Source organism: Salmo salar, chromosome ssa12, assembly GCF_905237065.1.
Source record: "Salmo salar chromosome ssa12, Ssal_v3.1, whole genome shotgun sequence".
Lineage (NCBI taxonomy): Eukaryota > Metazoa > Chordata > Actinopteri > Salmoniformes > Salmonidae > Salmo > Salmo salar.
In genome coordinates, this window is record NC_059453.1 from 10,432,375 (window position 1) to 10,447,612 (window position 15,238).

General features: G+C 45.0%; 2 protein-coding genes across 2 annotated transcripts in view; both read left to right on the forward strand.

The window, feature by feature from the left end:
- Positions 1-454: 454 nt before the first annotated feature.
- LOC106590476 (IQ motif containing E) lies at positions 455-8,824 on the forward strand. The gene is made up of 16 exons (XM_045690663.1): positions 455-477; positions 710-821; positions 1,666-1,716; positions 1,834-1,904; positions 2,139-2,211; positions 2,360-2,400; positions 3,104-3,255; positions 3,465-3,520; positions 3,645-3,895; positions 5,094-5,201; positions 5,434-5,623; positions 6,726-6,821; positions 7,335-7,459; positions 7,627-7,718; positions 7,845-7,946; positions 8,063-8,824. The coding sequence occupies exons 1-16, from the start codon at positions 455-457 to the stop codon at positions 8,188-8,190; spliced, it is 1,671 nt and encodes a 556-aa protein (XP_045546619.1). The 3' UTR covers positions 8,191-8,824.
- Positions 8,825-9,020: 196 nt separating this feature from the next.
- The window catches only part of ttyh3b (tweety family member 3b), a 59,051-nt gene continuing 52,833 nt past the window's right edge, over positions 9,021-15,238 (forward strand). The window contains exon 1 of the mRNA XM_045690662.1: positions 9,021-10,102. Within this exon, the coding sequence (XP_045546618.1) occupies positions 9,977-10,102 (126 nt within the window). The 5' untranslated portion in view covers positions 9,021-9,976. The remainder of the gene's footprint in view (positions 10,103-15,238) is intronic.

A 15,238-nucleotide genomic window follows, 5' to 3' on the forward strand; every position in this document is an offset into this window, starting at 1 on the left:
ACAGTATGTAACAGTTATTCTACAGTATGTAACAGTTATTCTACAGTTATTCTACAGTGTGTAACAGTTATTCTACAGTGTGTAACAGTTATTCTACAGTATGTAACAGTTATTCTACAGTTATTCTACAGTGTGTAACAGTTATTCTACAGTATGTAACAGTTATTCTACAGTTATTCTACAGTGTGTAACAATTATTCTACGGTGTGTAACAGTTATTCTACAGTGTGTAACAGTTATTCTACAGTTATTCTACAGTTATTCTACAGTGTGTAACAGTTATTCTACAGTGTGTAACAGTTATTCTACAGTATGTAACAGTTATTCTGCAGTGTAATAGTTATTGTACAGTTATTCTACAGTGTAACAGTTATTCTACAGTATGTAACTTTTATTCTACAGTATGTAACAGTTATTCTCCCTCCAGACTACAGAGAGAAGGAGGACATGTACGATGAGATCATCCACCTCAAGAAGGTAACGAACCACACACACACACGCACGCACGCACGCACGCACACACACACACACACACACACACACACAAAACAAAGGTATTTTTGAATATTTAGGCAAGTTAGCTGGCTAACTCATTGATCCTACTTTGTAGTAGGTTTTTGGACATTTAGAACCTTCTAGTAAATGACGAATCTAATGGCTTTAGTCCTGAACTCAGAGGAATTGATCAGGTCTGTTTGTTCCTCTCCAGAGTCTTCAGGCTCAGAAGTCCGAAGGAAAGGATGAAAGCCAAACTACGGCGTCTGGAGGAGGACAAAACTAAGAAAGACAAGCAAATAGAACAGCTGCTGGATCCCACCAAGGTACCAACCCCCAGCATCACCTCAGATCATAGTGACTCCATGGAGGTCTCTAACACCTCAGATCATAGTGACTCCATGGAGGTCTCTGTAACAGATCATAGTGACTCCATGGAGGTCTCTGTAACAGATCATAGTGACTCCATGGAGGTCTCTGTAACAGATCATAGTGACTCCATGGATGTCTCTGTAACAGACCATAGTGACTCCATGGAGGTCTCTGTAATACCTCAGATCATAGTGACTCCATGGAGGACTCTGTAATACCTCAGATCATAGTGACTCCATGGAGGACTCTGTAATACCTCAGATCATAGTGACTCCATGGAGGTCTCTGTAACAGATCATAGTGACTCCGTGGAGGTCTCTGTAACAGATCATAGTGACTCCGTGGAGGTCTCTGTAACAGATCATAGTGACTCCATGGATGTCTCTGTAACAGACCATAGTGACTCCATGGAGGTCTCTGTAATACCTCAGACCATAGTGACTCCATGGAGGACTCTGTAATACCTCAGATCATAGTGACTCCATGGAGGACTCTGTAATACCTCAGATAATAGTGACTCCATGGAGGTCTCTGTAACAGATCATAGTGACTCCGTGGAGGTCTCTGTAACAGATCATAGTGACTCCGTGGAGGTCTCTGTAACAGATCATAGTGACTCCGTGGAGGTCTCTGTAACAGATCATAGTGACTCCGTGGAGGTCTCTGTAACAGATCATAGTGACTCCGTGGAGGTCTCTGTAACAGATCATAGTGACTCCGTGGAGGTCTCTGTAACAGATCATAGTGACTCCGTGGAGGTCTCTGTTGCTGATCTGAGCCTGTTGTTTCCCTCCACAGGGACCAGAGTACACACTGAGTCTGGTGGACAAGAAACACCAGGGGAGCCTGGTAAGTGTGTGTGTGTGTGTGTGTGTGTGTGTGTGTGTGTGTGTGTGTGTGTGTGTGTGTGTGTGTGTGTGTGTGTGTGTTGTAGGAAGGTGTTGATTGACATGTCCTGTCCTGCAGGTTGTTAATGGACTGAAACAGAGAATCCTGAAGCTGGAACAGCAGTGTAGAGAGAAAGAGAACACTGTGACGTAAGTCTGTCTGTCGGCCGGCCTGTCTGTTTGTCTGTGCTTGTCTGTCTGTCTCTTTCTATATTTATTTATTCATTAGACACTTTTTGCAGAATGAAATCTTGAGATGCACCATCTCGTTTTGCAGAGTACCCAGATGGAAAACTCCATCACTAATAGATGATGTTTGATGTCGTTGTTATAAAACCAAGATGAGTAGTATCATCTTCAACCTGTCGTTTCCTGTTGTAACAGTAAACTGCAGAGTGAGCTGCAGACCACTAATCTGGAGGAGTTGAAGATCACAGTGGAGACCTACTTTGAGGAGGTACATCTTTGCTCTCTGTACTAGTGCAGTTAGATGTTTTATTTCTACTTGAACATGATCTTTTCTGGTCCTAACGCGCATGTGTGTGTGTGTGCGTGTGTGCGTGCGCGTGCATGTGTGTGTGCGTGTGTGTGCGTGCGTTCTCCAGATTCAGAGACTAAGGATGATATTGGACGCAACAGAGAAAAGGTACAGAAAGTAAAAATGTTTACATTTTAGTCACTTGGCAGAAGCTCTTATCCAGAGCGACTTACAGGAGCAATTAGGGTTAAGTGCCTTGCTGAAGGGCACATCGACAGATTATTTTGCACCCAGTCGGCTCGAGGATTTGAACCAGCGACATTTCAGTTACTGGCCCAACGTTCTTAACCGCTAGGCTACCTGTCACCTCCTTCACAGACTTGTTCACTTACATTTCCTGTTCAATCTCACAGCCTCTTCTCTCTCTCTTTCTCTATATTTATTTCTCTCTCTCTCTTCCTCTCTCTCTCCCTCCTCTCTCTCTCTCTCCTTCTCCCTCTCCCTCTCCTTCTCTCTCTCTCCCTCTCTCTCCCTCCCTCTCCCTCCCTCCCTCCCTCCCTCCCTCCCTCCCTCCCTCCCTCCCTCCCTCCCTCCCTCCCTCCCTCCCTCCCTCCCTCCCTCCCTCCCTCCCTCCCTCTCTCTTTCTCTCTTTCTCTATATTTATTTATCTTTCTCCCTCTCTCTCTCCCTCTCTCTTCCTCTCTCTCTCCTTCTCTCTTCCTCTCTCTCTCCTTCCTCTCTCTCTCTCTCTCTCCTTCCCCTCTATTCTCTCTCTCTTTCTCCCTCTCTCTCTCTCTTCCTCTCTCTCTCCTTCCTCTCTCTCTCTCTCGCCTTCCCCTCTCTATTCTCTCTCTCTCTCCTCTCTCTGTAGCAGTAGAACAGAGAGTAAAGGTTCTCAGAGGAAGCAGAGGGTTCTAAGCTCTACGGTTCTGCGTCTATCAGAGAACCTGAAACAGCTACAGCAGGAGAACCACACACTGAGAGAGGAACTCAACACAGACAGCCCAGCCAGCGGGCTGAAAGGTTCTCACACACACACACACACACACACACACACACACACACACACACACACACACACACACACACACACACACACACACACACACACACACACACACACTTTGAGGAAATCAACACAACACAGCAGGGTCAAAGGTTAAATAACAAATGGCCCAATCTCCTGTATTCATAGTATTTCTAGTCGATGATTTGTTGCACTTGTGTTTCAGCCTACAAAGACTGGAGCAAACAGAGAGTGTTCAGGAGACTGGTGGAACTGGAGACGGTGAGTAGATGGAGGCTTTCTCCTGTCTCCCCCTCAGTCTCCTGCTTGGTCCTACACAGTGGAATGGAGGGAGTAACCTCACACACACACACATGTTAACACTCCCCCTCCCATCCTGTCTTAGAGGTTAGAGGAGGTGAGGAGTGCCCCGGCCAGGAGGAGTGGGGTGGACAGACTAGTCCAGACTGACCAACTCACCACACCCACGGAGACAGGGGTTGCTACGCTGCCGGGGATAACCACCGTAACAACAGAAGGGGGCGTTGCAGCGGTAAACAACCAACAGGAAGGGGAGGGGTTTGTCCGTCTGAAGGGGTGTGTCAGACAACTGGAGCAGGAGAAGGCGGAGCTACAGGAGACGCTAACCGATAGAGAGTAAGAGAGACGCTACTATGACTACAGCAATGCAGTATGGGAAATTGAAATTGGAAATCACCAGTGATTGCAATAGAATGTTTGATATTGAGTTATTGGTGTTCTTAGTTTTCAGAATATGTTTAGGATCTTCTGTTTTCAGACAGGAGCTGAGACGACTGATGGCTGAATCTTCTGTTTTCAGACAGGAGCTGAGACTGATGGCTGAATCTTCTGTTTTCAGACAGGAGCTGAGACGACTGATGGCTGAATCTTCTGTTTTCAGACAGGAGCTGAGACGACTGATGGCTGAATCTTCTGTTTTCAGACAGGAGCTGAGACGACTGGTGGCCGAATCTTCTGTTTTCAGACAGGAGCTGAGACTGATGGCTGAATCTTCTGTTTTCAGACAGGAGCTGAGACTGATGGCTGAATCTTCTGTTTTCAGACAGGAGCTGAGACGACTGATGGCTGAATCTTCTGTTTTCAGACAGGAGCTGAGACGACTGACGGCTGAATCTTCTGTTTTCAGACAGGAGCTGAGACTGACGGCTGAATCTTCTGTTTTCAGACAGGAGCTGAGACTGATGGCTGAATCTTCTGTTTTCAGACAGGAGCTGAGATGACTGACGGCTGAATCTTCTGTTTTCAGACAGGAGCTGAGACTGACGGCTGAATCTTCTGTTTTCAGACAGGAGCTGAGACTGATGGCTGAATCTTCTGTTTTCAGACAGGAGCTGAGACGACTGACGGCTGAATCTTCTGTTTTCAGACAGGAGCTGAGACTGACGGCTGAATCTTCTGTTTTCAGACAGGAGCTGAGACTGATGGCTGAATCTTCTGTTTTCAGACAGGAGCTGAGACGACTGACGGCTGAATCTTCTGTTTTCAGACAGGAGCTGAGACTGACGGCTGAATCTTCTGTTTTCAGACAGGAGCTGAGACTGATGGCTGAATCTTCTGTTTTCAGACAGGAGCTGAGACGACTGACGGCTGAATCTTCTGTTTTCAGACAGGAGCTGAGACTGATGGCTGAATCTTCTGTTTTCAGACAGGAGCTGAGACGACTGACGGCTGAATCTTCTGTTTTCAGACAGGAGCTGAGACGACTGATGGCTGAATCTTCTGTTTTCAGACAGGAGCTGAGACGACTGATGGCTGAATCTTCTGTTTTCAGACAGGAGCTGAGACGACTGATGGCTGAATCTTCTGTTTTCAGACAGGAGCTGAGACGACTGATGGCTGAAAGAGAGCAGGAAGAGAAAGAGACGGAGAGGAGGAAGAACGAACAAAGGAGTGAACATGAGAAGGAAACACAACTCTACCAGTATGTATCTCCCAGTTCAACCTGAACATCCTGACTGGGGAATACACTACTACACAATGAATGGTGTTTACATCCAATATGACATAAATACTACTTTAACTGTTTACTACAGGCTTATAACCACTGTGACATGCCCACAGAGGTTGTATGGAGACTTCTTCTCTCTTGTGTGTCTGTGCCATGACGTTTCCATGGAAACCTTTCTACTTGTCTGATTTTCCTCCTTGTCCAGACTGGAGATAGAACAGCTGACCGTGAAGATACAATCTCTGGAGGAGGAGAAGAAGAGATGGACTGAAGAAGAACAGAGAGAGAGGGAAGAACAGAACCAGGAGAACCGGAAGGAGAACCCAGAAGGGAGGGAGGAGAAGGAAAGGGCAGCTAGGGTGATCCAGAGAGAGTGGCTGGAGCACAGAGAAAGGGTAACTAACTAACTAACTAACTAACTAACTAACTAACTAACTAACTAACTAACTAACTAACTACTGTAACTAACTAACCAGAAACAGGGTGGATGGAGCACAGAGAAAGGGTAACTAACTAACTAACTAACTAACTAACTAACTAACTAACTAACTAACTAACTAACTAACTAACTAACTACTGTAACTAACTAACCAGAAACAGGGTGGATGGAGCACAGAGAAAGGGTAACTAACTAACTAACTAACTAACAACCGAACTAACTAACTACTGTAACTAACTAACCAGAAACAGGGTGGATGGAGCACAGAGAAAGGGTAACTAACTAACTAACTAACTAACTAACTAACTACTGTAACTAACTAACCAGAAACAGGGTGGATGGAGCACAGAGAAAGGGTAACTAACTAACTAACTAACTAACTAACTAACTAACTAACTAACTAACTAACTAACTAACTAACTAACCAGAAACAGGGTGGATGGAGCACAGAGAAAGGGTAACTAACTAAGCAGAAACAGGGTGGATGGAGCACAGAGAAAGGGTAACTAACTAACCAGAAACAGGGTGGATGGAGCACAGAGAAAGGGTAACTAACTAACCAGAAACAGGGTGGATGGAGCACAGAGAAAGGGTAACTAACTAACCAGAAACAGGGTGGATGGAGCACAGAGAAAGGGTAACTAACTAACCAGAAACAGGGTGGATGGAGCACAGAGAAAGGGTAACTAACTAACCAGAAACAGGGTGGATGGAGCACAGAGAAAGGGTAACTAACTAACCAGAAACAGGGTGGATGGAGCACAGAGAAAGGGTAACTAACTAACCAGAAACAGGGTGGATGGAGCACAGAGAAAGGGTAACTAACTAACCAGGAGCAAACATTTTAAATAGTTAATCTAAATAAGGTGTTGTACCTGCCAGCTGCTACCACAGAACAGGAATGAAGACAAATGCCCATCTCATATGGACTAATAAAGTACATTCTCTCTCTCTCTCTCCTCTCTCGTCTCCTCTCTCTCTCCTCTCTCGTCTCCTCTCTCTCTCCTCTCTCATCTCTCTCTCTCCTCTCTCATTTCTCTCTCACCCCCTCCCCCCAGGACACAGTGTTGATCCAGTCAGCAATAAGAGGACATCTCCTCAGACAGAGCCAGATAGCTCACCTCCGAGACACACACACCAGCACTCTCAACAAGGTCTCACACACACACACACACACACACACACACACACACACACACACACACACACACACACACACACACACACACACACACACACACACACACACACACACACACACACACACACACACACACACACACACACACACACACACACACACACACACCTGCAATGTTACTGGGGTGGCAGGTAGCCTAGTGGTTAGAGCGTTGGACTTGTAACCGAAAGGTTGCTAGATTGAATCCCCGAGCTGACAAGGTAAAAAATCTGTCATTCTGCCCCTGAACAAGGCAGTTAACCCACTGTTCCTAGGCTGTCTTTGAAAATAAGAATTTATTCTTAAGAACTGACTTGCCTAGTTAAATAAAGGTAAAATATATATATTTTTTTTATGTTGTAGTTCAACCAAATAGCCACTTAGGGGCACCGTTTCCCCGTATTTACAATAGGTATCTATTGAGTAAAGGGAATTTGCCCTAATTAGGCTCTTATATAAGAGTTACTTTTTAATGTTTCATTTCCAGAATAGCCAATCACAGAGTGGCAGTGATGTTACCTCCTGTGTGGAGGATGGGGAGCTGGTTGCCGTGACGCTGATCCAGTCTGTGTTCCGAGGTCACCTGACACGCAGCAGACTAATGACGGAGAGGTGACACACCACACCACACCACCACACCCCCACGCCCCCACACCACCACGCCCCCACGCCACCACACCCCCACACCACCACACCACCACACCCCCACACCACCACACACAGTTCTGACGTTGGAAAGTGTCTGTTTTTGTATTGTATGTATAACTGTGTGTTTGTAGCTCTGAGCCTCCAGCCCCTCCTCCCTGTGGACCCACACCAGCTCCTAGAAGAGTCCCCTCTGTCCCTTCAACACACACTCCCAGCAACACAGGTGAGACACACACACACACTGAATCTGACACCTTGGTGGCACGGTGCTGACTGAAGGACAAATCAGGATTTGAAAATATGTGTGTGTGTGTGTGTGTGTGTGTGTGTGTGTGTGTGTGTGTGTTAGCCCTTCCAGGCAGTGATGTAGATGAAGATGTAACGGAGCTGAGTGAGGAAGATCCCTGGCCTGTCTCTAACATACTGTCCAACAGGAGGAGACTCACACCAGGTATGCTGTCTGGATATATACATATATATATTTATAATGTGTGTGTGTGTGTATATAATGTGTGTGTTTGTATATAATGTGTGTGTGTATAATGTGTTCCTGTGCTTCGCCTGTAGCCCAACTACAGCTCCATCCACCTCCAGACTCCAAGGTTTCCAAGGCGATGGACTCTGAGGATTCCGACGATGACATCATCGTGTCTCCATCTCGTCTCGTGGGAAGGAGAGAAGAAATCTACTTCTAGACCAGAGCATTGCATTATGGGATATGAAGTGTGTGTGTGTGTGTGTAGCTGGGTATGCAGGCTTTTACTCCAGCCCTACACCAGATTCAATCAAGGTCCAGAGGACATGCTGATAAGTAGAACCAAGTATGTTTTGGTAGTGCAGGGCTGGAACGAAGTCATGCACATGCAGTAGCTCTCCGGAAGGGGAGTGGTTGTTGGTGTCAGGGCTGTAATAATAATAATGATGATAATAATAATGATAATCCTGCACATATCCAGGAGGGTTGCTTGGCCAGCTCTCCGCCCAATAAATCTCTGTTCTGATACCGATCGTTTTTTATGTTGCCAAAGTGCCTGAGTGCTGTATATAGATTATTGATGGTCATAAACAAAGTTATAAATCATGGAGTTTATTGGAGATTGAGCGACTTTTAATTCATGTCTATCAATAGAAACACTGCTGATTCAAACTGTGAACTTATCATCATAATCTACTGCAATATGACGCTCAGAGGAGAGTGTGCGCGCGTGACTGGTAGGGATTTTGTGTTGTTGTTATCGTGCCTTGAGTTGTGTTTTTTATAATAGCTGTAATCCATGAACATAATGTTTTATCTGATTAAATGAGTATCTTTCCTTGTATCGTAAAACACTTCAGAGGTCATGGTGTTTCTTCGTTTTTTGATGAAAAGGTGTGTTGTGATGTTTTGTCGTCATGGACTGGGTTGTGTGTTACCGTTAGTCCATCGGAAGGGGGGGGGTCTGCGTATTTGCGCATTCAACACCGCTCCGCTCTGCACACATGGTCGACAGATCTATCTGCAGAGCGAGCTGCAGTGAGAAGCTTTGTCCTCCTAGGGGTTTTCGAGCTCGTGTTTGCGTCGCCCTCCGAATTCGTTAACGGTGAACAATGTAGCAGCCGACGACGGCGACGTTTCATCACCGGGAGGACATTTAAAACGAACCCCCACCGGGACCGCTCGCTGAACGGATGTTAAATCTCATAATTTCATTGGAGGTCATTTTAACCTGAAATCCCCCTTCTCATTGGGATCTAGAAAAGAGAATATTTGATTCGTGGATATTTTGTCGGACAAATCTAACCGCAATGTAACGGCATTTTTAGAGTGGTAAGCTGTCTTTCTAAGAGTGGATGTCCGTTATTGTTCGATGAGATGTGAGAGAGTTGTGATTTCTGCTGCAGTCCTGCTGGTTTAACCTACATGGGCTGTAGAAGGAACAATAGCCTACAATCTGTGGCTGAATAGGTCGTTTGGCGGTGCGACCGCTAGGTTTCAGTGGATAAGTGTTCACATTGCAAAATGAGACTTGGCTACATTCACACATAGTTTGGAGCAGAATATGGATTTTTCTGTCGTCCTGGCTAAGAGTTGGGAATGCGGTAATGGAGAACCGGAATAATCCAATACCACCAATACCACTCGTGGCTGGAAGAAACGAATAGACCCGTGGGAACGAGAATGTTGGCGGCCCTGGAAATTGTAGGCTGCAACACCGTAAATCAATCAACGACTGACTGAGTAAACGAAGTATTGCTGATTTGACCGTGGCGTCGGTCGACGGTACCATAAAACAAACCGTCAATAACGGATAATCGATATTTGAATTGATGACGGAATCACATCGATGATAACAACCCATTCGGCGCACTACACTACTCCACGTTCAGAAGAGAATCGTAGCCTATGCGTGGGCGTTGTAAGCAGTGTTGTTGACCGGAGAGGACACATATTTCGGGCTGACAGATTGGTAGTGACACCGGCGGGTCTCTGTGTGTGAGAGGATGGCAGCGGTAGTAAACTACTCTCCCCCATGGTGGGTCAACCTTCTCCACCGCCTCCCCCACTTCAACCTGCACTTTGAGACGGTCAGCAGCGACTTCAGCCCCGAGGACTCAGAGTACCAGAAGGTAGGTTTGGAACATAAACAGATGCATGCATACAGGCCACACACACACAATCCTGACACGTTTTATCACCAAGGCCAAGGCTTTTTCAATCAAAACCGTTATCCAGATCAACATTCACTATAGCCCTATAGAGTGATCCCAGGTGGCACAGCGGTCTAAGGCACTGCATCTCAGTGCTAGAGGCGTCACCACAGTCCCTGGTTTGATTCCAGGCTGTATCACAACCGGCCGTGATTGGGAGTCCCATAGGGTGGCGCATAATTGGCCCAGCATCGTCCGGGTTTGGCCGGGGTAGGTAGGCCGTCATTGTAAATAAGAATTTGTTCTTAACTGACTTTCCTAGTTAAATACAGGTTACATCAAATCATTTTTATAATAATAATCTACTACCCAAGGGAAACAGATGGCTGGTCCATCCATCCATCCCCTCCTAGGTAGTATTCCAACACTTGTCTCCTCATCTCCTGTCCTTGTCTCCTTGCCTTCATGATAACAAGTTGATGCAGAAACAGTTCAAGTCTATTACTATGTAATTAAAAGAACAATGAGTATTGTAACTCCATCTTGATAGACAGTGTTACTGGTGTTATTACACATGTAACAGCAGCTTGATAGACGGTGTTACTGGTGTTATTACACATGTAACAGCAGCTTGACAGACGGTGTTACTGGTGTTATTACACATGTAACAGCAGCTTGATAGACGGTGTTACTGGTGTTATTACACATGTAACAGCAGCTTGATAGACGGTGTTACTGGTGTTATTACACATGTAACAGCAGCTTGATAGACGGTGTTACTGGTGTTATTACACATGTAACAGCAGCTTGATAGACGGTGTTACTGGTGTTATTACACATGTAACAGCAGCTTGATAGACGGTGTTACTGGTGTTATTACACATGTAACAGCAGCTTGATAGACGGTGTTACTGGTGTTATTACACATGTAACAGCAGCTTGATAGACGGTGTTACTGGTGTTATTACACATGTAACAGCAGCTTGATGTGACGGTGTTACTGGTGTTATTACACATGTAACAGCAGCTTGATAGACGGTGTTACTGGTGTTATTACACATGTAACAGCAGCTTGATAGACAGTGTTACTGGTGTTATTACACATGTAACAGCAGCTTGATGTGACGGGTCAGTGGCTTGTTTGGTGAAGAAGGGATGGACAGAGGAGGGAAAGAGACAAGGAACCGTGATTTAGAGGAGGAGGGGTTACCAAGTTCAAGTGGTGAGCGTGGGAAGCTGCCTACCATGACAAAGGAGGGAGAGAGAAAGAGAGAGAACAATTGTGTGAGAAAATAAGGGTAGAAACTGAGGAAACGAGAGAGATGTGCCATAGACCAGTCATTGAGTTTAGGACAGGTATAATCATAGAGAGAGAGATGTGCCATAGACCAGTCATTGAGTTTAGGACAGGTATAAATCATAGAGAGAGATGTGCCATAGACCAGTCATTGAGTTCAGGACAGGTATAAATCATAGAGAGAGAGATGTGCCATAGACCAGTCATTGAGTTTAGGACAGGTATAAATCATAAAGAGAGAGATGTGCCATAGACCAGTCATTGAGTTTAGGACAGGTATAAATCATAGAGAGAGATGTGCCATAGACCAGTCATTGAGTTTAGGACAGGTATAAATCATAAAGAGAGAGATATGCCATAGACCAGTCATTGAGTTCAGGACAGGTATAAATCATAAAGAGAGAGAAGAAGAGAGGGAGATGAAGAAGAGAGAGGGAGATGAAGAAGAGAGAGGGAGATGAAGAAGAGAGAGAGATGAAGAGAGAGGGAGATGAAGAAGAGAGAGAGATGAAGACAGAGGGAGATGAAGAAGAGAGAGATGAAGAAGAGAGAGGGAGATGAAGAAGAGAGTGAGATGGAGATGAAGAAGAAAGAGGGAGATGAAGAAGAGAGATGAAGAGAGAGATGAAGAAGAGAGAATGAGATGAAGAAGAGAGAATGAAGAAGAGAGAGAGATGAAGAAGAGAGAGGGAGATGAAGAAGAGAGGGAGATGAAGAAGAGAGAGAGATGAAGAGAGAGGGAGATGAAGGAGAGAAATGAAGAAGAGAGAGATGAAGAAGAGAGAGGGAGATGAAGGAGAGAAATGAAGAAGAGAGAGATGAAGAAGAGAGAGGGAGATGAAGAAGAGAGATGAAGAAGAGAGAGGGAGATGAAGAAGAGGGAGATGAAGAAGAGAGAGGCAGATGAAGAAGAGAGGGAGATGAAGAAGAGAGAGGGAGATGAAGAGTGAGATGAAGAAGAGAGGGAGATGAAGAAGAGAGAGATGAAGAGAGAGGTGAAGAGAAAGATGAAGAAGAGAGATAAGACAGTCTGTCCACTACAACCACAGTATGTCCACTACAACCACAGTCTGTCTAGTACAACCACAGTCTGTCTACTACAACCACAGTCTGTCCACTACAACCACAGTCTGTCCACTACAACCACAGTCTGGCAACTACAACCACAGTCTGTCCACTACAACCACAGTCTGTCTACTACAACCACAGTCTGTCCACTACAACCACAGTCTGTCCACTACAACCACAGTCTGTCCACTACAACCACAGTCTGTCCACTACAACCACAGTCTGTCTACTACAACCACAGTCTGGCTACTACAACCACAGTCTGTCTACTACAACCACAGTCTGTCTACTACAACCACAGTCTGGCTACTACAACCACAGTCTGTCCACTACAACCACAGTCTGTCCACTACAACCACAGTCTGTCTACTACAACCACAGTCTGTCCACTACAACCACAGTCTGTCCACTACAACCACAGTCTGTCCACTACAACCACAGTCTGTCCACTACAACCACAGTATGTCTACTACAACCACAGTCTGTCTACTACAACCACAGTCTGGCTACAACAACCACAGTCTGTCTACTACAACCACAGTCTGTCTACTACAACCACAGTCTGGCTACTACAACCACAGTCTGTCCACTACAACCAGTCTGTCCACTACAACCACAGTATGTCTACTACAACCACAGTCTGTCCACTACAACCACAGTCTGTCCACTACAACCACAGTATGTCTACTACAACCACAGTCTGTCCACTACAACCACAGTCTGTCCACTACAACCACAGTCTGTCTACTACAACCACAGTCTGTCCACTACAACCACAGTCTGTCTACTACAACCACAGTCTGTCTAGTACAACCACAGTCTGTCCACTACAACCACAGTCTGGCTACTACAACCACAGTCTGGCTACTACAACCACAGTCTGTCTACTACAACCACAGTCTGGCTACTACAACATCATACGCTTCTTTCAAAACAAGTCTAGTTAGTCTGTTGGAATGTAGCTGGTTTTGCTCCTGCCTCCCGACCCAACCCTGTCTTCGTCTCTCTCCTTCTCTCTCCTTCTCTCTCCTAAATCAGAACTGAACTGTTAAGTACCCATTTCCTCCAAACCCCATTTAGGGGGGACACTAAAACCCTTTGTGTGTGTGTGTGTGTGTGTGTGTGTGTGTGTGTGTGTGTGTGTGTGTGTGTGTGTGTGTGTGTGTGTGTGTGTGTGTGTGTGTGTGTGTGTGTGTGTGTGTGTGTGTGTGTGTGTGTGTGTGTGTAGGAATTCTAAGGGCCCTAATTCAGACTAATTGCACCCTGACGTGTTTTGGTGCCTGGACTGTTTCTATGTCACTGAGCTTTCACCACTGTGTGTGTACAGTACATACAAGTGTTTGGATGAATTTACAGTATGTCAGCTGTTTCTATGTCACTAGATATTTAGCATTGTGTGTGTGTGTGTGAGTGTGTTTGGCCTGGTTGTTTGAGGCGAGGTCACAGCTAGCCCCTAGGGGGTCGTTGTCAAGGCGACACGTCTGTAGGTTGTTGTCAAGGCGTCGTGGCTTTAGGGCCGTATAAAGTCCAGGCTGCGGAGGACGGAATCCAGACATTCAAACGGAATTCAACAATATTCAAAAATGTATTGAACTCAGTAGAACATTCATTAATTAGCCAGTTAATCAGAAGACATGAACAAAATGCCTCAGTGATTCGTATTTTCCTGCAACTTTCTGAAGAGGCAACGGCAAGTCTGTCTGGGTGCTTTTTTTTCTACCAATTTGTGTCACCGTTAGCGATGATGCTATTGACAACCGTGTTCTGGTAGAGATGGAAAGGCTTTTCCAGAAACCTTCTGTATTAAATGTTTCTCAGTGTTACTGTAGTCTACTTTTCTCAGTGTTACTGTAGTCTACTTTTCTCTGTGTTACTGTAGTCTACTTTTCTCTGTGTTACTGTAGTCTACTTTTCTCAGTGTTACTGTAGTCTACTTTTCTCTGTGTTACTGTAGTCTACTTTTCTCTGTGTTACTGTAGTCTACTTTTCTCAGTGTTACTGTAGTCTACTTTTCTCAGTGTTACTGTAGTCTACTTTTCTCAGTGTTACTGTAGTCTACTTTTCTCTGGTACTTTTCTCAGTGTTACTGTAGTCTACTTTTCTCTGGTACTTTTCTCAGTGTTACTGTAGTCTACTTTTCTCTGGTACTTTTCTCAGTGTTACTGTAGTCTACTTTTCTCAGTGTTACTGTAGTATACTTTTCTCAGTGTTACTGTAGTCTACTTTTCTCAGTGTTACTGTAGTCTACTTTTCTCTGGTACTTTTCTCAGTGTTACTGTAGTCTACTTTTCTCTGGTACTTTTCTCAGTGTTACTGTAGTCTACTTTTCTCTGGTACTTTTCTCAGTGTTACTGTAGTCTACTTTTCTCTGGTACTTTTCTCAGTGTTACTGTAGTCTACTTTTCTCAGTGTTACTGTAGTCTACTTTTCTCAGTGTTACTGTAGTATACTTTTCTCTGGTAAAATGAAAGATCGACTTCAAGCAAATGATTAGGAAATGGAGCTGGCTACATTCTTTCTATAATAAACATTAGAAATATGATGGCCGTGCATCGTTTTTCTTTCTTCTAGAAAAGACCTTGCCTTTTTACATTTTAAGCTCATTTACTTGGTTGGCTGCCAGCCAGATAGCGTTGCACTGCTGTTGTCATCTGATGAAGATGAAGCTATTTTACTCGTGTATTTTCTGTGTAGGAAAGCTATAGTTGCTCTGATCACTCTATTGAAGCAAAGAAAACAGTGTTGACTTT